The following is a 22,415-nucleotide window of genomic DNA, read 5'->3' as shown; positions in this document are numbered from 1 at the left end:
ACAACAAATTTAAAAAACAACTCAATCAAGGAAGTCTTCCTAATTCCCCATATTGAATCAGCAGTTGCCTTTTGTTTGGCCTTCTCTCAGTGCTTAGTCAGATCGTGCCTCATAATAAGTGTTATGGATTGAATTGTGTCCCCCAAAAATGTGTGTCAACTTGGCTAGCATTGTGGGGTTGTCCTTCATTTTGTGATCTGATGTAATTATACTACGTGTTATAAATCCTAACCTCTATGATGTTTATGAAGCAGGATTAGAAGCAGTTATGTTAAAGAGCCAGGATACAATCCATAGGATTAGGTTGTATCTTGAGTCAGTCTCTTTTGAGAAGCAAGCAAAGAAGAGAGGGACCTCCTACCACCAAGAAAGAATAGTCAGGAGTGGAGCTTATCCTTTAGACCCAGGGTCCCTGCGCTGAAAAACTCCTAGATCCAGGGGGAGATTGATGATAAGAACCTTCCCCGAGAGCTGAGAGAGTCTTCCCCTGGAACTGGTACCCTGAATTTGGACTTCTAGCCTCCTAAACTGTGAGAGAATAAATTTCTGTTTGTTAAAGCCATCCACTTGTGGTATTTCTGTTATAGCAGCACTAGACAACTAAGGCAGTATATTTAATTGAATACTTGTCTTAAGTCACCCACTGAACTGTCTGAGTCTCCTCTATATCCTCTCTACAACATCTTGCATGCAGCTGGCTCCTTATTACTATCTGCAGAATTGAATTGAGGAGTTTGGGCTAATGACTTCTAGGTCCCTTTCTGTCTTAAAATTCTGTAATTCTCATGACTCATGGTTGGTCAATATACCTCTCAGTGTCACACAAGAAGGATCGAGTAAGTGAAGATATAAGCAGTCTTCCATCCAAATAATCTAACTGGACAATACAGGAGTCGACTGTTGTTATTGTCTGAACAGGAAACATCACAAAGGCAGCAGCTGCCTAAAACGAATGTGAGAGGAAATGAAATTTATTTCATCATAACATAACCTCTTCATCTTTTAAATAAAAACAACTTGGATAGCAAACTAAAATTTAAAAAATAAGTCAAAATTTAATTTGCCTGTTAGAATATCAAAGTTCCACTCATTTAAAAGTGTTGTGAAATAATTTGGTGTATAACTGCAGAAGAAAATTAAGGCTCTCTTTGTGATTATCTAACCTTAGACTAGAATGAAAAAGATGAAGCAAGTTTTGGAATGTTTGAGAGGATTTTCCCCCTGTGAATAGTAGTTTTCCCTTTGGAAAAAAGGTAAATTAAGAATATACCATGTCAGGGTTCCAACTGTAAATGTTCTGGCTCAACCATATGCTAGGAATCCAATGGTAACTGAACGGTCATCAATGTGGTTGTTATGTGCTGTTGAGTCGATCCCGACTCACGTGACCTTGTATGACAGGGTAGAACTGCCACCACAGGGTTTCCTAGGAGGTAATCTCTACAAGAGCAGATCGTCAGGTCTTTTCTCCTTTGGTCACCGTTAGCAAACCAATAATAAATTATGATGTGTTAATCAAAGTAATTTAGCCAATAATAGTTATATTCCTTCTCTTTTGCCAGGATCCTACACGGAAATAAACAAATGAGAGACAAGTCCCCCCTAGTGACATAACAGCTTTGGAGAAAAGGGACAGTGAGAAGCTGATCTGCTCCAGCTTAGAGACAGACTCAATCATTCTGTTAGGGTAACACGAGACTCAACACTTCTATTCCAGCAATTACTGTGGTAGGAATCCTAGGGGCCTGCACAGTTAAGCACAATCCAGAAAGAGCCTTTAAGATTCCATTCACAATAAGTTACACCCATCCTGAGAGAAGATATACTTAGACTACAAGCTTCTTCTACACAGGGACCAGGAAAAGAACAGAAGCCTGGAAAACTGGTGCCATTTCTATCTCTGCAATTTAATTCATACAACTAATAAACAAATATCTTTTCTTTCTTAAAAGCCTACCATTAAAGAATGCTTTATGTAAGCGAACCGTACATGTGGGTTAGGGAGAACTACATCAAGCAATGCATGGATTTTTGAAGTTAGCTCGCAGGAGCCATTCTACAATAGTATCAAGCTAACAACAGGCTACCGTATGTGCTATATACAAACAAATCTCCACAAAATTAATAGTCTGGGCTCTAGATCAGTCCCCCAAGAAAGACAGTAGGGAAAATCATCTTCTTTAATCGAAAGGTCTGTAAGAAAACACCTTATATCTTATCCACATACATAAGGAACTGGACTAGCTCTCACCTTTGCTTGTTTAGAACTGTTGAGTTTGATGGCAGAAACTTTCCCCACATGATCACCTACAAAAACTCTAAGAATAGCTGTATCCCAACAGAGAGCTGTCACTTTTCGGCCTTTGTGTTCTGAAGACACATAAATTCGTTCTGGTTTCCCACGGCGCTCTTGATTTAATTCCCAAACAACCACAAGACCTTGACTGCAAGAACGGGTTACGGAAAGAAATTTTTGGTAACGGTGAAAAAGGTTCAGTTTAATTGCATCACAGTATCAAGTATATCCCTGGGTGGTGCAAACGTTTTGCACTTGACTACTAGCCTATAAAGATTGCTGGTTCAAACCCACCCAATGGTGCCATGGAAGAAAGGCCTGGCAATCTTTTCTTTCCAGCCAAGAAAACCATACGAAGCAGTTCTACTCTGTCACGCATGGGGTCACCGTGAGTTGGAATCAACTCAACAGCAATGGGTTTGGTTCTGGTTTGATTTGCCATGTATATAAAACATATGTGCAACTCATGCTCTTCAGAAAAGAGAGAATAAAAAGTCAAGGTATTAATTTCTTTGTTTTAGTCACAAACCAGTATAACAGAAGAACTTAAATGTTCTAAATTATCTCTGTTTCCTTTCTCTTTTAAGAATTTTTGAAATGTTGTTACCTCACATTAGTATTCTCCACAAACAATAGGGTAACCAACTGCCCAGGTTTACCAGGACTGAGAGGTTTCCTGGGACACAGAACTTTCAGTTCTAAAAACTGTCAGGCTAGTCCCAGGCAAGCTAAGGTGGTTAGTCACTCTAACAAACGCACTTGCCAATTTAAAACACATTTGGCAAAGATCAGCCAGTTTGACAACTGTTTCTCACCTGGTAGCTACAGCAACATAATCATCATCATGTAGGCAACAAGCAACCTGAGAAATTGCACCTTCCTAGAGCACAGAAGGAAAAGTATTAGGCAGCTTCTAAAAAGTATTCTTTTTTTATTTTAAATCTTAAGTTTTACATTTTTCTTTATTCCAAATGAGTATAATAGAGAAATCAGTATTTATGAAATCTGCTCCAAGCAGTATAGGACAGGGCTACCCTCAATCTTACCTTGTGTGAAAGAAAAAGCCTCTGCTTCCAGCCTTCTTTCTGAATGAGATTGAGTCCTCCTCCTGAACTGCCCAATGCCAACCATCTCCGAGACACAGCTATGCTCGTGCACTGAAGAACAGACAAAACCAAAACCAAACCAAACCCATTGCCGTTGAGTCGATTCCAACTCAAGCAGAAGATAATCACAGTCACTCAACCAAATAAAGTATCCACCAGAAATAAATTATGAGCATTTGTGTACCAGGTTCCTCCTGGTGCCCCCATACCCCACCCAAATGAACACCATGTAGTGACGCTCACTGTCTAATTCTAGTACAGTGAAAAATATAGAACATTTTGTTTTTAAATTTTTAATTGAAACTCCAGATGGCCGAACAGGCCATTTTGTGTAAATTAGTCATCTTCACCTGGCAAAGGACCATTCGTATTTTGTGTAATTTGTCTAGGTCATTCCAATACTGACCACAAGAGTGCAAGATCAAGTAAGTCTCCAAGGAATAAAGTAACCACTTTAACTGTTTAGGAGCCCTGGTGGCACAGTGGTTAAGAGCTCGGCTGCTATCCAAAAGGTTGGCAGTTCAAATCCACCAGCCACTCCTTGGAAACCCTATGGGGTGGTTCTATTCTGTCCTTTAGGGTTGCTATGAGTTGGTATTGACTCAATGGTAACGGGTTAACTGTTTACTCACTTAAATCACTTCTAGTCTGCATAATCAGCTCAAACACCCACAGCTCTTAGAGCAAGTGAGAATGCACAAAGGGCACAGATATAGGTCACTGCACTGCCATGTCCCCCCATAGCCTCTGATTCCTCTACTCATCTAGCAGAGAGTAGTGGCCATGCTGTGCCCAATGCCCCATGGAAGAAAGTGTTGGCGGGCTGCCTAACAGACATCCCAACCCTCTCCAACCTTGTTGCTTTCCATGATAGAGGATGGAAAACCTAAATATTCACTTGCCCAGTTTTCCTTGCAGGCAGGGATAGTCATGTGACTCAACACCAGCTAATAAGATTAAGCCTGCTGGGGGTTTCTTGGGAAGCTGTACCTTCCTAGATAAGAGGCAGAATTTAAATGGAAGAAAATCTTTTGCCCTTTAAAAAAAAAAAACCCATTGCTGTTGAGTCAATTCTGACTCATATGACTCTATAGGACAGAGTAGAACTGCCCCATAGAATTTCCAAGGAGTGCCTGGTAGATTTGAACTGCCAACCTGCTGGTTAGCAGCCATAGCTCTTAACCACTACACCACCAGGGTTTCCCTTTTACCCTTACTCCCTTCTTTCTTGCTTGAGATGCTAACTGGAACATCAAACCTGGAGCCAGGACAGTTATCTTGCAACTGTGACTAAAAGCCAACATATGGATGATGGTAGAGCAGGAAAGATAGTTTGGGTTGTCAGTGGTGTCACTGGGCCACTACACTAAACCCAGAAACAAGCACTATCCTCCAATGAGGTTATAAATGTCTGTATTGCTTGAGCCAATATTAGTAAGATACTCTGTAACGTGCAGCTGAAATAATTCAATACTGACCCCTCACAATTGTTGCTCATATTACTTCGTCTATTACTTCCTACTCTCCCTTCCCTTGGAAGGTAGAAAGGTGCTATGGAGTGGCAGCAAAAGTGTAAGAAAGAAATTATTTTGGAATATGGCTATGACAGTTTGTCCTTCACCACATTATTCCCAGATTTAATACAAAGAATTAAGGATTTGGGGGAAGCACATACTTCTTCCCACAGAGCTAACTCACTTTTGCTCTGTTTGCTAAAACGGGGGCTACCACAAACTCCATGTTTTGAAATAAGTTTAGTATAACTACAATAGCTTATGTTGTTCAAAATACAATACGGTATACTCACATACACTATTTTCAATCAAATACATTACTTTCTGAGAAAAGATAGCAAGATTAAAAAAAAAGGAAGCCTTTGCCATCGAGTTGATTTTAATTCATGGCGACCCTATAGGACAGAGTAGAACTGCCTAGGGTTTCCAAGGCTGTAATCTTTATAGAACCAGACTGGCACATCTTTCTCCCACAGAGCCACAGGTGGGTTTGAACTGCCGACCCTTTGGTTTGTAGCTGAGCACTGACCCATTGCGCCACCACGGCTCCTAAAGCAAGGCTGCTGAGAGGGAAAATTAATCTTTATCATGGTTGGGAAAGAATTCAAATGATAACTCCGAGGATAAATTAAGAGAGAGGTACGAGCATGTTATTTCAGTGTAAGGTATTATTAGGACAGGTGATGAAAACTCCCATGATTCCACAAAACATAAGGAACTAGAGGGCAGGTGACACACGTGACGGCATCCAAAAACATGAAAATGATACAAGGATCAAGAAATTCACCTTCAGACGACTGGAGTCGAGCCTCAGAGCTGAGAGTAAGAGATCCAGAGAATCGAACTCTGTGAGAACATGGCTGTAGGACTCTGGTATCACTGGCACAAAAGTCATTTAGCCAGAAAGCTGAAACAAGGTTGGGTGACAGACTGTATTTCTCACCTGAATGAAACCTGCAAAAATATAATTAAAAAAACTAACTGTTCATTTAGCTTATACTTAATGAATATGTTCTACACATGAGGAAACATGAGAAAGGACAGATGATCCCTACCCTGGAGGTACTCAACATCTACTTGGAAAACAAACACACTTAGATAACGTTATATGCAATAGTTTGCTTGCACCGTCATTCCCTGAGTCTAAAACTCCCAGAAAATCAAATCTATATTCTCCAGCCCCTCCATAATTCTATCATACTCTATTTATCTACAGTGTAAGTACGTAGATTGCATACAGTAGAATTTAAAAGGGGACTTGGCCAAGCCCCTCTGCTGTAAAACAGCAGTCCTGCTACATTTCTTTTAGTTGTAAAGCTTTTTCTGTCTTTAAGAGTCTTCCATTAAAATGCAATCTTCTGTAAAGGCCTTAAACTATAAATCCTTAGAAGGAAATACTATAGTTATGGCTAACAATTCAACAGGAATAAACAAAAAAAATCCATTGCCATTGAGTCCATTCTGACTCATTGTGACCCTAAAGGACAGAGTAGAACCGCCCACAGAATCTCCAAGGCTGTAATCTTTACAGAAGCAGACTGTCACATCTTTCTCCCACAGAGTGGCTGGTGGGTTCAAACCTCCAAACTTTTGGTTGGCAGCCCAGTACTTAACCACTGTACAACAGGGCTTCTTTTAACAGGAACAGGCCTCTGGGTCTCTCTCTCCAGGCCTAGCACAATGCAGGTGTTCAATAAATACCTATGAATGAGTGAATGCACCTACTAAATGAGGACTAAGGTAAAGGGAATTACAGCTACAAAAAGGAATAAGAGCTTCAACAAGAGAGACTGAATAGGAATAAGAATACGCACTGCCATCAAGTCAATTCTGACTCAGCGACCCTGTAAGACAGAGTGGAACTGCCCCATAGGGTTTCCAAGGCTGTAATTTTTATGGAAGCAGTCTGCCACATCTTTCTCCTATGGAGCGGCTGGTGGGTTCAAACTGCCAACCTTTCGGTTGTCAGCCCAGCGCTTAACCAATGCACCACCAGGGCTCCTAGGAATAAGAATACAAGGTAGGCCCGTTGCCATCAAGTCAATTCCGACTCATAGTGACCCCGTACGGGAGCATGCTGCCACATCTTTCTCTGGTGGAGTGGCTGGTGGGTTTGAACCGCCGATCTTTCAGTTAACAGCCAGTTACTTTAACCACTGCGTCACAAGGTAGCAAATGCCAAATGCCCAATGAAGCCTTTGTAAACTAATACACAAGAGTTTTTATCTTGGTGTGGGGGTAGGAAATGGTAGTGACCAGCTCAACCACTTTCAAGGGTACATCTTTGTCAAATTAGACCAATTTCCAGAAAAAATAAGAGAAAAGAATTTTCATTCTACCCATTAATTTTAGCTTTTCTCAATTCTTTGCCACCTGCCAAATTAAGAATAAAAAGCAAATTAATACCACAGAAAAAATAGTATCATGGAAGCAATTTATTCTACCTAAATTTGACACTTGTATTTTGTTGTTTTTCAGAAACATACGTATTCACCCATTCATTCATTTAGTCAACAAATACATATTGAGAATGAATTACATGCCAGACATTGTTCCGGGGATGGAGGTACAAAAGATGATTTAAAAAAGAAGTCCCAACCCTCAGGGAGTGTATTTTCTAATAGTGCAACATACATAAGGTTATGTTGTTTTTTACTGCATATGCATAGTACGGTCCTACTTTGTTAGTAACGTTGTTCCTAATAGAGCTGAACCTCTGCAAAGAGAATGGTATCTAAAGATCTTTAGTATTCAAAATATTTGAGAATCCTTGATCTTAGAAAAATCTTCCAAAATTAATCAACGTAACCTACCACATAAATAGAACAAAAGAATCACGTGATCATCTCAATCAAATGGAGAAATGACATTTGATAAAGTCCAACACCCATTCCAGATAAAAACTCTTAATAAAGTAGAAATAGAAGGGAAATTCCTCAACATAATAAAGGGCATCCATACAAAACCAACAGCCAATACCATTCTCAATGGAGACAAGCTGAAAGCACTCCTCCTGTGAACAGGAACAAGACAAGGATGCCCTTTATCACCACTCCTATATAACATTGTGCTAGAAGTCCTAGCTAGAGCAATAAGGCAAGAAAAATAAAGGGCATTCAAATTGGAATGGAAGAAGTGAAACTATCCCTATTTACACACGATATGATACTACGAATAGAGAACCCCGAAGATTCCACAAAAAAACTTCTGGAACTAATAGAAAGATTCAGCAGAATAGCAGTATCGTAGATCAACATAAAAAAATCAGTTGGATTCCTATATACCAACAAAGAGAACTTTGAAAAGGAAATCAGGGAAACAATACCATTTATAATAGCCACTAAAAGGATAAAGGATAAAATACTTACGAATAAATCTAACCAGGGACGTAAAAGATCCACATACAAAGAAAACTACAAAACACTACTGCAAGAAACCAAAAGGAACCTACATAAATGGAAAAAACATGCCATGCTCATGGACGGGAAGACTGAACATTCTGAAAATGTCAATTCTACCCAAAGCAATCTACAGACACAATGCAATCCTGATCCAAATACCAACAGCGTTCTTTAACAAAATGGAAGAACTAATCATCAAATTTATATAGAAAGGAAAGAGATCCTGGATAAGCAAAGCATTACTGAGGAAAAAGAACAAAGTAGGAGGCCTCACACTACCTGATCTCAGAACCTACTATACAGCTACAGTAGTCAAAACAGCCTGGTACTGGTACAAGGACTAACATATAGACCAAGGGAACAGAATCAAGAAGCCACACTTAATTCCATCCACCTATGGTCAGCTGATCTTTGACAAAGGCCCAAAGTCTATTAAATGGGGAAAAGGCAGTCTTTTAAACAAATGATGCTGGCAAAACTGCATGCCCATCTGTAGAAAATTGAAACAGGACCCATACCTAACACCATAAACAAAAACTAACTTAAATGGATTAAAGACCTAAACACAAAACATAAAACTATAAAGAACATGGAAGGAAAAAAATATGGACAAAATGCTAGGGGCCCTAACACATGGCATAAATAGAATATAAAACATAACCAGTAATGCACAAATGCCAGAAGATAAACTAGATAACTGGAAGCTCCTAAAAAGTAAACACATATGCTTAACAAAAGACTCCACCATAAGAGTAAAAAGAGAAGGTACACACTGGGAAAAATTTTTTGGCTATATCTGAGAAGGGTTTAATCCCTAATATCTATAAAATACTCAGCACCTCAGCAACAAAAGGAAAATAATGCAATTAAAAAGTGGGTAAAGAAGGTCACACGACAACTAAGAGCCCAAGAGACAGAAAGGGCCACATGAACCAGAGACCTACATCACCCTGAGACCAGAAGAACTAGTTGGTGCCCGGCCACAATTGATGACTGCCCTGACAGGGAGCACAACAGAAAACTCCTGAGGGAGCAGGAGATCAGTGGGATGCAGACCCCAAATTCTCCTAAAAAGACCATACTTAATGGTCTGACTGAGTCTAGAGGAATCCCGGCGGCAATGCTCCCCAGACCTTCTGTTGGCACAGGACAGGAACCATCCCCGAAAACAACTCATCAGACAGGAAAGGGACTGGTCAGTGGAGGGGAGAAAGATGCTGATGAAGAGTGAGCTAATTAAATCAGGTGGACACTTGAGATTGTGTTGGCAACTCTTGTCTGGAGGGGGGATGGGAGGATAGAGAGAAAGGGAAGCCAGGAAAATTCTCACGAAAGCAGAGACTGAAAGGGCTGACTCAAAAGGGGGAGAACAAGTGGGAGTAGGGAGTAAGATGTATGTAAACTTATATGTGACAGACTGACTGGATTTGTAAACGTTCACTTGAAGCTTAATAAAAGTTAATTAAAAAAATAAAAAAAGTGGGTAAAGGATATGAACACTTTACCAAAGAAGACACTAGGCAGCTAACAGACACATGAAAACATGCTCATGATCATTAGCCACTAGAAAAATACAAATCAAAAGTACAATGAGATACCATCTCACCCCAACATTACTGGCATTAATCAAAATAAATAAATAAATGCTGGATGTTGTGGGGAGGCTAGAACTCTTATGCACTGCTGGTGGGAATGTTAAAAAACCACTATGGAAAACGATATGGTACTTCCTTAAAGAGCTAGAAATAGAAATATCTTACAATCCAGCAATCCCACTACTAGAATACATCCTAAAGAAGAAAGACCTATCACATGAATAGACATATGCACACCCATGTTCACTGCAGCATTGTTCACAAGAGCAAAAAGATGGAAACGACCTAAGTGCCCATCAACAGATAAACCAAAAACCCACTGCCGTTGAGTCGATTTCGACTCATAGCGACCCTATAGGACAGAGTAGAACTGCCCTATAGGGTTTCCAAGGAGCGACTGGTGGATTCAAACTGCTGACCTTTTGGTTGGCAGCTGTAGCACTTACCTCTACGCCACCACGGTTTCTGAACAGATAATGAACAAATTACGGTACATACACACAATAGAATACTATGCAAGGATAAAGGACAATGATGAATCTGCAAAACATCTCACAACATGGATGAATCTGGAGGGCATTATGAGGACTGAAATAAGTGAATCACAAAAGGACAAACATTGCATGAGACCACTATTTAAAAACTCAAGAAAAGGTTTACACATAGAAAAAAAATCTTTCATGGTTACAAGAGAGGGGAGGGGGGAAGGGAAACCACTAACTAGAAGTAGAGAAGTGTTAACTTTGGAGAAGGGGTGGACAACACACAATATAGGAGAAGTTAGCACAACTTGACCAAGGCAAGGTCATAGAAGCTTCCTAGACACATCCAAACACCTCGAGGTAACGAGTTAGAGGCTGAGGGGTGGAGGCCATGGTCTCAGGAGACATCTAGGTCAGCTGGCATAACACAGTTCATAAAGAAAATGTTCTACAACCTACTTTGGTGAGTAGCGTCTGGAGTCTTAGAAGCTTGCAAGCATCCATCTAAGATACATCTACTGGTCCCATCCCGTCTGGACCAAAGGCCAACGAAGAAAACCAAAGATACAAGGAAAATATTACTCCAAAGGGCTAAATGGACCACATGAACCACAACCTCCACCAGCCTGAGCCCAGAAGAACTAGGTGGAGCCTGGCTACCACCCCTGACAGCTCTCACAGGGATCACAATAGAGGGCCCCAGACAGAGGGGGACAAAAATGTAGAACAAAATTCACATTCACAAAAAGAGACCTGACTTACTGGTCTGACAGACACTGGAGGAACCCCCAAGACTCTGGCCCTCGGACACTCTGCTAACTCAGAACTTAAGCCACTCCCCAAATCTACCTTTCAGCCAAAGATTAGGCCTATAAAACAAACAATAACATTCATGAGGAACATGCTTCTTAGTTCAGTCAAGTACAGAGAGCAAGCGGGCAACACATGCCCAAAAGCAAAGACGAGAAGGCAGACAGGGAAAAGAATACTGGACGAATGGGCACAGGGAACCCAGGGTGGAAAGGTGGAGAGTGCTGACACATTTTGGGGATTACAACCAATGTCACAAAACAATTTATGCATAAATGTTTGAATGAGAAACTAAATTTGTGCTGTAAACTTTCACCTAAAGCACAATCAAATTAAAAAAATCCTCCTTCACTTTTTTCATTCATTTATTTTACTGAGTACCTAGTTAAGTATCAGGAACAGTGTTGGGAATAAGACAATATAATTCTAGAAGTCAATGAATTTATAATTAAACCGGATGAAAAAGACAACACACAGATACACACTCATAAGGGAGACCTAAGCAAAATGCTGGGTGGTACAAATGGACACGCTGGATCGCTAACAGAAAGGATGGAGATTTGAGCCCACCCAAAGGCACCTTGGAAGAAAGGCCTAACAATCTATTTCCAAAAACATCAGCTATTAAAAATTCTATGGTGCACAATTCTACTCTGACACACACGAGGTCTTCGTAAGTCAGGATCAACCCAGCAGCAACTAATTACTGTTGGAACTTAGAAGACAGAGGAAGCACATTGAGTTAAAGTGAACCATAGTAAACTACTGGAGCTGAGTAGGCCTTCAGCATAAAGTAAAGTGAAAAGGGTAGCAGGTAGGGTAGCAATAAGCAAAAGCATGGCGGTGGAAAACAGCAAAATATGTTTGGAGAACACAAGTTCAGCCTTTGGTTAAAACACAGGCTATGATCAATGGACTAATAAAGAAAGCTGGAATAGTAATTTGAACCCAAATTACAAAACACTCAAACCAAAGAATCTGAACTTAAACTGGCAGGCAATAGAAAAGCACTGAAGGATTTGGTGTTGGGAGGTCACATGATTTCTGTGAAGTAATGTGGGGAGATGCTAGAATACCAGGGCTTGAGAAAAGGGGTGGGTGGTAAGGAAGTGAAGAAAAAGCATTTGAACTACTCAGAGTCTGGTGAAAAAGAATCTCTCTCTCTAAAAGCAAAGTCTGCAGAATGAAAGAAACTGAAGATACAAAAAAGATAAAGATAAATTCATGGTTCAAGATCCTACAGTAGAAAGGAATGGTATCAAGGTCATAGGTGTCTTAGTTATCTAGTGCTGCTATAACGGAAATATTACAAGTGGATGGCTTTAACAAACAGAAATTTATTTTCTCACAGTTTAAGAGACTAAAAGTCCAAATTCAGAGCACCTGCTCTACGGGAAGGCTTTGTCTCCCTGTCGGCTCTGGAGGAAGGTCCTTGTCTCTTCTGAGCTTCTGCTCTTGGGCAATCTTCACATGGCTTGCCATCTCTCTTACCCTATCTCTTCTCCTGCCTTGCTTGTTTATTAGTCTCTTTATATCTCAAAAGAGACTGACTTGAGATATAGCCTACACTAATCCTGCCTCATTAACATAACAAACATAACTCATTCCCAAATGGGATTATAACCACAGGCATAGAGGTTAGGATTTACAACACAAATCTTGGGGGAACACAATTCAATCCGTAACAGTGTCTTTCACTTGATCTTGAAACAAAGACACTCTGAGGTACACAGGCCATTTGGCGTTGATCTCATTGAATAGGGAATTTCCTGGAAGTAAGCTATAATGAGGGATTAAAAAGTTCCTATTTAAAAAAAAAAAAAGAAAAATATACATATGAGTCAAAATCAACTCAATGACACACGACATAGTCAAAAATAAACGACTCAGAATACCATCAACAGATTGCTATGCAGGTTTAATAGAAAACTTTAAAGTTGGGCAGCACTCCATCCTTGAGTGAATTAACTCTTAAGTAATCTTAACTGAGTAAATAAAATTTTCAGGGTACTTAAACGTGATTTTATCAGGAACTCTGAACAAAAAAATTTTTGATTGGTTGACAATTACATATGTCAGAATACATGATCCAATGTAAAGAGAGAGTCCCTAGAGTGTGGCCTGCACCACCTTTTATCTTACGAGATAAAAGGAAAAGGAAGCAAGCAGAGAGTGGGGACTTCCTACCACCAAGAGGGCACGCTGGGAGCAGATCACATCCTTTGGACTCGAGGTTCCTGTGCTGATAAGCTCCTTGACCACAGAATATTGATGACAAGGACCTTCCTCCAGAGCCGACAGAGACAGAGAGCCTCCCCTGGAGTAGATAGCCTGAATTTGGACTTCAAGCCTACTAAACTGTGAGAAAATTAATTTCTGTTTGTTAAAGCCATCCACTTGTGGTATTTCTGTTATAGCAGCACTAGATGACTAAGACAGCAGTATGTGCTGAAACATTATAAAAAAATAAAAACTTGCTAAAACAATCACAAGATCAGTGAGCCATGATTACAAGACCTCTGGAGTTTTGAAACAGGAGATGTACATTAAACTTCAATTGTTTTCTGAAAGAATAAGTTTCAAATGTTTTAGTAAGCCCGATCACCTAAACACAAGTACATGAAACTAAAATAAGCTACTTCTAAAAGTTATACCTCAAGCCATAGTTATAGGCATTAAAAATTACATACATATACACATACATGATTATATAGCACAGAGGTTCCTAACATCTAATAAGACGAATAACTGATAAAATTATTAGTGGGTATTAGGTAAAAGAACTGTTTTCATAAAGCAAAATGTATACCTTTAACAATTCATATATACATATATACGCACACATATCTATACCTATGTGTATATACACACACACGTGTGGAGCCTTGGTGGCACAGTGCTTAAAAGCTCAGCTGCTAACCAAATGGTAGGCAGTTCAAATCCACCAGCTGCTCTTTGGAAACACTATGGGGCAGTTCTACTCTGTCCTATGGGGTCGCTATGAGTCAGAATAGGCTTTACGGCACCAGGTTTTTTCTTTTTTTTTAATGTGTGTGTGTAGTGAAAATGCAAAAAAAAAAACACCAGCATAAACAAAGTCGGTTCTCCAGAGTAGTTGCTGGGTGACTGTTACACCAACTTTTCATGCTTACTCTGTCCCTGAAATGACTCCTTCCCCTCCGATCTACTTATCCAAATCTGCCCAGGCATCATCAGCCAGCATAAGTCCCACTTCCCAGAATTCTCAAGGTGGAAGAGGCCTCAGAGGTAATTCAGTGCACATGTCTACCTAATTCAGAAATTAGTTGTCCATGAACCCTTTTCATGGACAGTGATGGAAAACGAAGCACCCTCAGAAAGCCGCCCATTTCATTACTCCACAACTCTGTTATAAGGTCCTTTTTAATACTGGGCTGAAACATGATCATCTAGAGCTTTTACTGATTACTCCTAACTTGGGCTTCTACAATTTAAGGGAGCAGATAAGTTTACTCCGTTTTCCAAAACAACCCTTCAAATAATTAAAAAGCATTATCGTGTCTGCTGAAAGTTTAAAATTCCCAGTTATTCCAATGATTCTGACAGCAATTTCCAAATTCCTATCTGTCCTTCTGGTCTACTTTCTACAGAAGCACTTGTTTGCCAATATCCACCCGAAAATGTGGTGCCGAGAAGTGAACGTAATATTCCTCAAGTAGGTGAATGAGAATAAGCTGAAAAACCAAAAGCCAAACCCACTGCCGTTGAGTCGGTTCTGATTCATAGTGACCCTACAGGACAGGGTAGAACTGCCCCCATAGACTTTCCAAGGAGCGCCTGGTGGATTCGAACTGCCAACCCTTTGGTTAGCAGCCGTAACACTTAACCACTACACCACCAGGGTTGAGAATAGAGTAGAAAAACTAACTTACTTGATCTGGACCCTAAGTTTCTATCAAAAAAATCCACTGCTGTCGAGTCACCTAAAATGGCATTAGGTGTATTTTTTAAGTGGTCATGTCACACTGTTGGTTCATACAGAGCAAGCAGTCAACTAAAACCCAAAGAAATTTTTCATATAAAACCAAAGTGTACATAAAATGTGTATACTTAGATACAGGGTGAAGGAAATATAAGGGGTAGAATTGAGCCCAAATTGAAAGCTGCTATTAATCAAGTATGGCAATGGATATGAAAAATACCTAGAAGTTTAAAAGCTCCATATAAACAAGAACAGCAGAATGCTGATAATTGCTAAAGTTGGGTGATGTATGCATGAGGGTTCATTATATTATCCTACTCTCGTTAGTGTTTGAAACTTTCCATAAGGATAGTATATACCGAAAAGGGAACAACAAACAAAAAACCTCTGTACAAACCTTCATGAGCTCCTCTTCTTCCAAGATAATCTAAACACCATTCAGGATCTCATCTCTACTTCTCTTTCCGGTCTTATCTCCTCTCACTTTACCCTCTTCTATTCTCCAACTACACCGGGCTATCTTTGTTCCCTTTTCATTCTAAGGACTTTCTGTGCTTCCGTGGTTTAATATATGCTGTTTCTTGAATCTTCCATCTAACAAAACCTTACTTTTTTTGCAAATGTCACTTCTGTGAAGTCTGTCATAGGTCAAGCCTACCAAAAAACTAAGGACATACAAAAAAAAAAAAAGAAGGACATACAAGGTGGCCATAAATGCTTATCAAAGTGAATGAGACAACTTGAGACTGGCTTGTCCAAGATCACAAAGCTTGTAAATTACGGAACTGAGACAAGAATTCACGTTTCCTGAATCTAGATCTAGTTATAGTCCACTCCCCCGCATTATCTGATGGTAATGTACAGTGAGATTAAGAAAAGATTTTTCACTGTCCTAGCACTAGGTTACTAACGGACCAGTGTTTGCTGCTCACACATCAAATGCAAATTACAGCGTTCTTTTCCCACTAGGTGCGCAGAAGAGGAGGCAAGGGGAGAAGGAAGGTAGAGAGTAAAAATGCGATAAATGATACGCAGGGGATTCTCCCTTTCTCCATAACCAGGCATCTTTCCACCCAAAAAGTAATGATCATTAAACAATTCTCGCCTTAGAAAAATGGCGACTCACTCATTCATGCATTCATTCATTCAACATTCACAGAATGTTTGCTATATGCCAGGCCCTGTACCCAGCAATGAAGACATAGCGATGGACAAGATACAGTTCGTGCTCACAAGAAGCTCCTCGGCTAGCGGAACTACTACCTTTTCAACAGCACTAACTTTACTACTGTATTCAGATCTCTTTAGAAGAGGACCACGGCAAGGCTCACAGACCAGCAGCCCAGAGGTCCCAGGCCCGCTCCACCACCTCTATGCCGGTCGCCACCAATTCTTAGCTGGTCGGACCCTGTCTCCGAGGTCGGCGCCGGAACACTCACCCCGCACCAGAAGAAGCACCTTAGCTTCAATCTCCCCTCCCACTGCGCCCCTTCCTGGATTACGTCATCCAAGAGCGCCGGGGACGCGGGGACAATGCTGTTAACGGCACTTCCTCGTCACATGACGGTTACGACCCTCCTTGCGCGTGGTCCCTCCCCCTCAGGCCGCGGTCGGAATTACGCTCTCTACGGCCTGCTGGCAGCGGACCGCGGTCGGCTGAAAATGCGGCGCCGACCGAGACTGGAGGAGCTCTGGGCCAAAGGGGTGGGCCAGCAAGGATCCCGGGACACTTCACCGCTTGAGGCCAGTGAGGGGAAACGAAACAGGCGGGAAGCGGTGAGATCCGGAGAGAGCTAGCGGAAGGTGTCATGGCGGCCGCGCTCTCGGTCACGTGCCCCACTGGCCCGCCTCGGTGCTTCCGGTCACGTGCCTTCAGAGTTCTCGCAGCCAGCGATGGAGGCGAGACCCCCCAGTAACAGAGGCGGTGGTGACGGGGGTGGCCGCTGGGTTTCAGCGTCTTCCTCGCAGCTGCTCTAAGAAGCGCAGTGGAACTCGACCCGACCAGGCCCAGTTACTTACTCTCGGTCCAGGGCCATAGCTCCCACCTGGTAAGTTTATACCGAAGAATGAGGGTGGGTGGGCGGGTGAGGACCTGACAGGCCCGGGGGCCGCAGTACGGCGCGGATTCTTTCTTTCTCCCCAGCGTCGTTGTCGCCACCGTCACAACTCCCAAGCCTGCGTCCCGGCTGCCCTTTTTTATTCTAAAGCAGTGAAGAGACGACCTCTAATCTACCTGTCTGTACGAGTCCTGCCGGTCTACTGGGATCAGGGACTCGAAGGATTACCCAAAACCAGAATCAGACTTGGCTCTTGAGAATGAAGGAAGTGGAAACCTCTCCCGGGCAAAGAAGCCCTTCCCGTTAGGACATGTGCTGTTGGGTCTTTCGGTTTCTGTAAGAGAGGAACGCTCACCTTGGTGTCCGCACACCTTTTGCTCCACCTGTCAGTCGCACCGCTTTTAAAACATTAACACCCATATAGGACATGTGCCTATCCACACCCCCCAATTTTGGTTAATCTCCAATTTGATTCTCAGATAACGCCACGTGGAAATACGTAATTATCTTATATATTCCCCACTGTTCTCAGGGATCAAATTGGCTATGAATGTGTATCTGATAGACTCTTAAACGCCCATTGTAAAATGGGGGATAAACTTACCTTTTTCCCAATAGAAGGCCTAATTTAAAAAACATACAAAAGCTAGGTGGCTTGAAATCATCTTCCAGGAAGTATTGACTCCATTAAACCAGTGTTCTCATTATCCAGGCTTGTGAACAATTTCTCCATTAATTCTTAACCTGGAACCGCAGTATATAAGGCTGACCTTTAGCAGTGCTGCTGATTGAATAACTTTGAGTCTGTCCTAGGTGATATTAGATACGATTACAATGGAAATGTTAAAAAAAAAAAAAAAGTAAATGTAGAGAGGGCTTTTGACGTCTTCACTCAGCTGACCTTTAGTAGTGCTGCTGACTGAATAAGTTTGAGTATCTCCTAGGTGGTATTAGATATGATGGAAATGTGAATTAAATAAATGCAGAGTGGCATCTTTAAAAATACTGGGAAGATTGGTGTAGTCAAAGGGAGGATTATCAGTTAAAAGAAGTAAAAGATCAGCTCCAGTCAGTTGCAAATGCTTCCTCTGTATACTGCCTTCAAGGGTTATATCTTCTCCTTTATGGTGTATACATCATCAGGTCTTAAAGCCAACCATCAGAATGTTGTCTGGTGTATCTTGAGGTTTCCTAGCATTCTGGCCACTATTCTTACCTAATGTGGTAGGAAGTGTCTTGGTGCCTTTTTTCCTGCCATCAGTGCTCTTCCCAAATCAAAATTTCTATCCAGGATATGCCTTCAGTGTGGCAATGTCAGGCTCCAATCTGATAGTCCCTCCTTTCTCCACTTTAGTTACCAGCAGACTGCCCATCTCAATATTAGTAAGGTACTCTTAGCAGCATGCAGTATTTATTAGTGGATATAGGCACATTCCTTTTTATCTTGCTTCTCTGTGTCGCATTTTCCTCCTCCTGCCTCTCTCTGCGCTGCTGTAAAATGAAAACTGAAAAGATGCTCAGTCCTAAAATTGCCACATCAGCCCTTTATAATACCAGATTAAAAATGCCATATCTTCCTTGCCTGTGTAACTGGCCATAAAACACTACATTTTAGCCGTTCTTTACATACTTGTGAGATCTTACTTCTGCTAAGAATGTATTAGCAAATGTTAAAACATTTTTGGATTGCCAGTGGCAAGCAAAATTCCAAATCTCTGTTTTTTATCTGGCAGATGTAGCAACTCTCCAGTAATCTCTTTTTAGAGAGTGGTAAGGAATTTATACTTCACTTGTTTTCATCTCCCATTTATCTCTATATGTTGGAAAAAGGAATGTAGATAATGGAAATGCGGAGATGTAGTAATTCAAAGATTTCTGCTCAGCAGTTTCAAATTCTTCCTATCACTGTTTTCTTATAAGAGTAGGAGCAAGTTATTGGAATCTGTGTGGGAAATGGTGCTCTGATCTATGCATTGAGAGCTATAGTGCTTCTTGGCATTTAGCAGTGGGGGTATGTGCAAAGGTTTTGTATGTCTTGTCTTTGTGTCTTACCAAGATTGTATTTTTTAACAGCAGAGATCTTAAGTAGATGAATGTGTCACAGATACTTGTTGGACCCTACCTATGGGCCAGACATTATGCTCAGGGCTGTATTGCAGTGAACAGCCTGGGTCCTCCCTTATGAAGCTTATAGGCTTATAGTTATAGTCTTTCAGGAGAGACAAACATTAAAAAAAAAAAATTACCTGAATAATTATAGTTGTGGTAAGTGCTATGAGAGAGAATAAATGAGACCTTACCTAGTAACTCTGAAGCTTAGAGTAGACTGAAAAAAATTAGTAAAAGTTACCCAGTTCATGGGAAGGGAGGATCATCATGAAAAGCTTAGACTAGGGCATATATTAATATATTCATCTGCATGCAGATGAATTTTTAACTGCAGGTGAATTAATGCCATCGCTGAAGGATCTTGCCATTTAAAGAGGTGTCATGGCAGATTATTTTGTAAAGTAAATAATCTTTTAAGTAAAGCTACGTATTCACCTAGCTGATCTGTTTAAATGTTAACTATATGAATATTTTTCATAAATGAAGTATTCTGTGGCTGTTATAGAGTTCTACTAGGAAGAAGTGTTTGCCACCCAAAGAGGGCCCTTCAAGAAAGACCTGGAAGTCACAAAAGCCATTATAGGACAGCCCCACTGGTTCTACTAAACTTCCCAAAAACTGGCCCTTGAAATTGACCGGAAAAATTTGCCAAGCAAATTAGCTGTGAGACAGTTAACCAGTAATGCCCAGTGTTCAATAACTTACCAGAGATTTATTAAAGCTTCTCTTAAAATGAATTTTAATATGAATGGTTTTACGTTAATATGTAAGAGGTTGTGCTTTTCCCAAATTGATTTAAAGTAGCTGACTCTAAGTCAGTTCTCTCAATCTAATTTATTCTCCACTTTATAGTTTCTGTCTTCATTCATTTTTTCTTCCTTGTCTTCTTAACTCAGAAAAAAAATTTTTTTTTTCCAAAGCTAATTCGTGCTTGTAAGCCCACTCTTTAAAAGCCTGGTTAAGTGGAAACTTGCTGACTGCTTTTTCTGTTGCTGTGGACATACTTGGAAACCCTAGTGGCGTAGTGGTTAAATGCTAACGGCTGCTAACCAAAAGGTCGGCAGTTCGAATCCACCAGGCGCTCCTTGGAAACCCTATGGGGCAGTTCTGCTCTGTCCTGTAGGGTCACTATGAGTCAGAACTGACTCAACTGCAGTGGGTTTGGTTTTTGGGTTTATGGACATACTTAAAATTTTTTGCATAAGCCCTCACACAAACCATCCCTTCCCATCTTTTCTATATTTTAATTCACATTTCCCAAAATGTGGTTTGCGTAGTATGCAGTATAATTTTACATAATGCAGATGATTTTTTTAAAACACTTAACATGTTTATTATAATGAACATTAGAGAGTTCATATTAATTAACCTTTTAAAACTAAATAATAATATAAATGATACATGCATATTACAGAAGTTGAAAACAAACAACTGAAAACAGGGAATACTGTTTTAATTCTTATCCCCATTACCTGTAACACTTTTCCTTGTTACCTTGTAAACATTCAGTTTGCTAGGGAATAAACTCTTTGGAAGACATATTTATTAAGTATTTTTTTTATTATAAAATACGTATTTGGTAGAGACATTTCAGACAGTAAAAAGAACATTCAAATCATCTGCAATCTGATCATCCATAGATAACCACTATTAAATTTGGTATATATCTTTTCATTCATATATATTTGTGAAATAACATAGTGAAACTTCAGGGTCAGACTGACCCGATTCTAACCCAGGTCTACTTCTTTAATGATTTGGAAAAGCGTCTTTAATTTCTCAAATCCAGTTTTGTGACCTACAGAATGCAACTAATAATAAAATCGATTTCATAGAACTGTTAACTGGGACTTACTGAGATAATACCTATAAAGAGCTTACCCCAGTGCCTGGTACATAATATTAAGCATTTAATAAATTTTAGATCAGTTTCTATAAAATTTAAGAATATGGAATCACACCCTGGCATTACTGACACGAATCAAAAAAACAGAAAATGACAAATGTTGGAGAGGCTGCAGGGAGATTGGAATTCATATGCACTGCTGGTGGGAATGCAAAATGATACAACCATTTTGGAAAATGACTTGGTGCTTCCTTAGAAAGCTAGAAATAGAAATACCATATGATCCAGCAATCCCACTCCAAGGAATATATCCTAGAGAAGTAAGAGTCATCACGAGTCGACATAATGCATACCCATGTTCATTGCAGCATTGTTCACAGTAGCAAAAAGATGGAAACAACCTGGATGCCCATCAACAGATGAATAAACTGTGGTACATACACACAGTGGGGTACTATGCAACAGTAAAGAACAATGATGAATTTGCAGAGCATCTCAACATGGATGAATCTGGAGGGCATCATGCTGAGTGAAATAAATCAGTCACAAAAGGACAGATATTTTATGAGACCTTACTATAAACATTTCATGAAAATGTTTACACCCAAGAAGAAAAAATCTTTGATGGTTACGGGGGTGGGGGTGGAGAGAAAAACACTAAATAGACCGTAGATTTTAAGTGATATCTTTGGTGGAGGGTAAGACAGTACGCAATACTGGGGAAGCCAGCACAACTTTTCCAAGCCCGTGGAAACTCAATAGACACATCCAGACTCCCTGAGGAACCGAATTGCTGGACTTAGGGTTATGGGGACCATGGTCTTAGGGAACATCTAGCTCAAGTGGCACAACATAGTTTATAGAGAAAATGTTCTATAATCTACTTCGGTGAGTAGCGCCTGGGGTCTTAAAAGCATGTGAGTGGCTGTCTAAGATTGACCACTGGTCTCACCCCTTCGGGAGCAACGGAGAATGAAGAAAACTAAAGATACAAGGGAAAGATTAGTCCAAAGGACTAGTGGACCACAACTACCACAGCCCCACCAGGCTGAGTCTATTACATCTATATGATGCACAGCTACCGCCACTGACCGCTCTGTCAGGGATCACAATAGAGGGTCCTGGATAGAGCTGGAGAAAAATGCAGAACAAAAGTCTAACTCACCCAAAAAAAAAAAAAAAAACAGACTTACTGGCCTGACAGACTGGAGAAACCCTGAGAAAATAGCCCCCAGACA

General features: G+C 40.6%; 2 protein-coding genes across 8 annotated transcripts in view; one reads left to right on the top strand and one right to left on the bottom strand.

Annotated features, from left to right (window-relative positions):
- Window positions 1-16,757, bottom strand: part of HPS5 (HPS5 biogenesis of lysosomal organelles complex 2 subunit 2) — a 61,142-nt gene extending 44,385 nt beyond the window's left edge. For 3 of the 6 annotated variants that reach the window (XM_010592198.3, XM_023550799.2, XM_023550800.2), the window contains exons 1-6: window positions 15,563-16,598; window positions 5,704-5,870; window positions 3,343-3,453; window positions 3,112-3,176; window positions 2,252-2,444; window positions 810-943 (exon numbers count right to left, since the gene is read on the bottom strand). In XM_010592198.3, the coding sequence (XP_010590500.1) occupies window positions 810-943; window positions 2,252-2,444; window positions 3,112-3,176; window positions 3,343-3,453; window positions 5,704-5,811 (611 nt within the window). In that variant the 5' untranslated portion in view covers window positions 5,812-5,870; window positions 15,563-16,598. The other 3 variants (XM_010592197.3, XM_010592196.3, XM_023550798.2) reach the window with 3 other exon arrangements.
- Window positions 16,758-17,098: 341 nt separating this feature from the next.
- GTF2H1 (general transcription factor IIH subunit 1) overlaps window positions 17,099-22,415 on the top strand; it is a 35,792-nt gene continuing 30,475 nt past the window's right edge. Inside the window, exon 1 of one of the 2 annotated variants that reach the window (XM_003411981.4) lies at window positions 17,099-17,213. The gene's annotated coding sequence lies outside the window, so the exon portion shown is untranslated. The remainder of the gene's footprint in view (window positions 17,214-22,415) is intronic. The other variant, XM_023550802.2, reaches the window with a different exon arrangement.

The sequence above is a fragment of the Loxodonta africana genome, chromosome 7 (genome assembly GCF_030014295.1).
Source record: "Loxodonta africana isolate mLoxAfr1 chromosome 7, mLoxAfr1.hap2, whole genome shotgun sequence".
NCBI lineage: Eukaryota > Metazoa > Chordata > Mammalia > Proboscidea > Elephantidae > Loxodonta > Loxodonta africana.
Note: the sequence above shows the minus strand (reverse complement) of the source record. Positions and strands in the feature narration are given on the sequence as shown.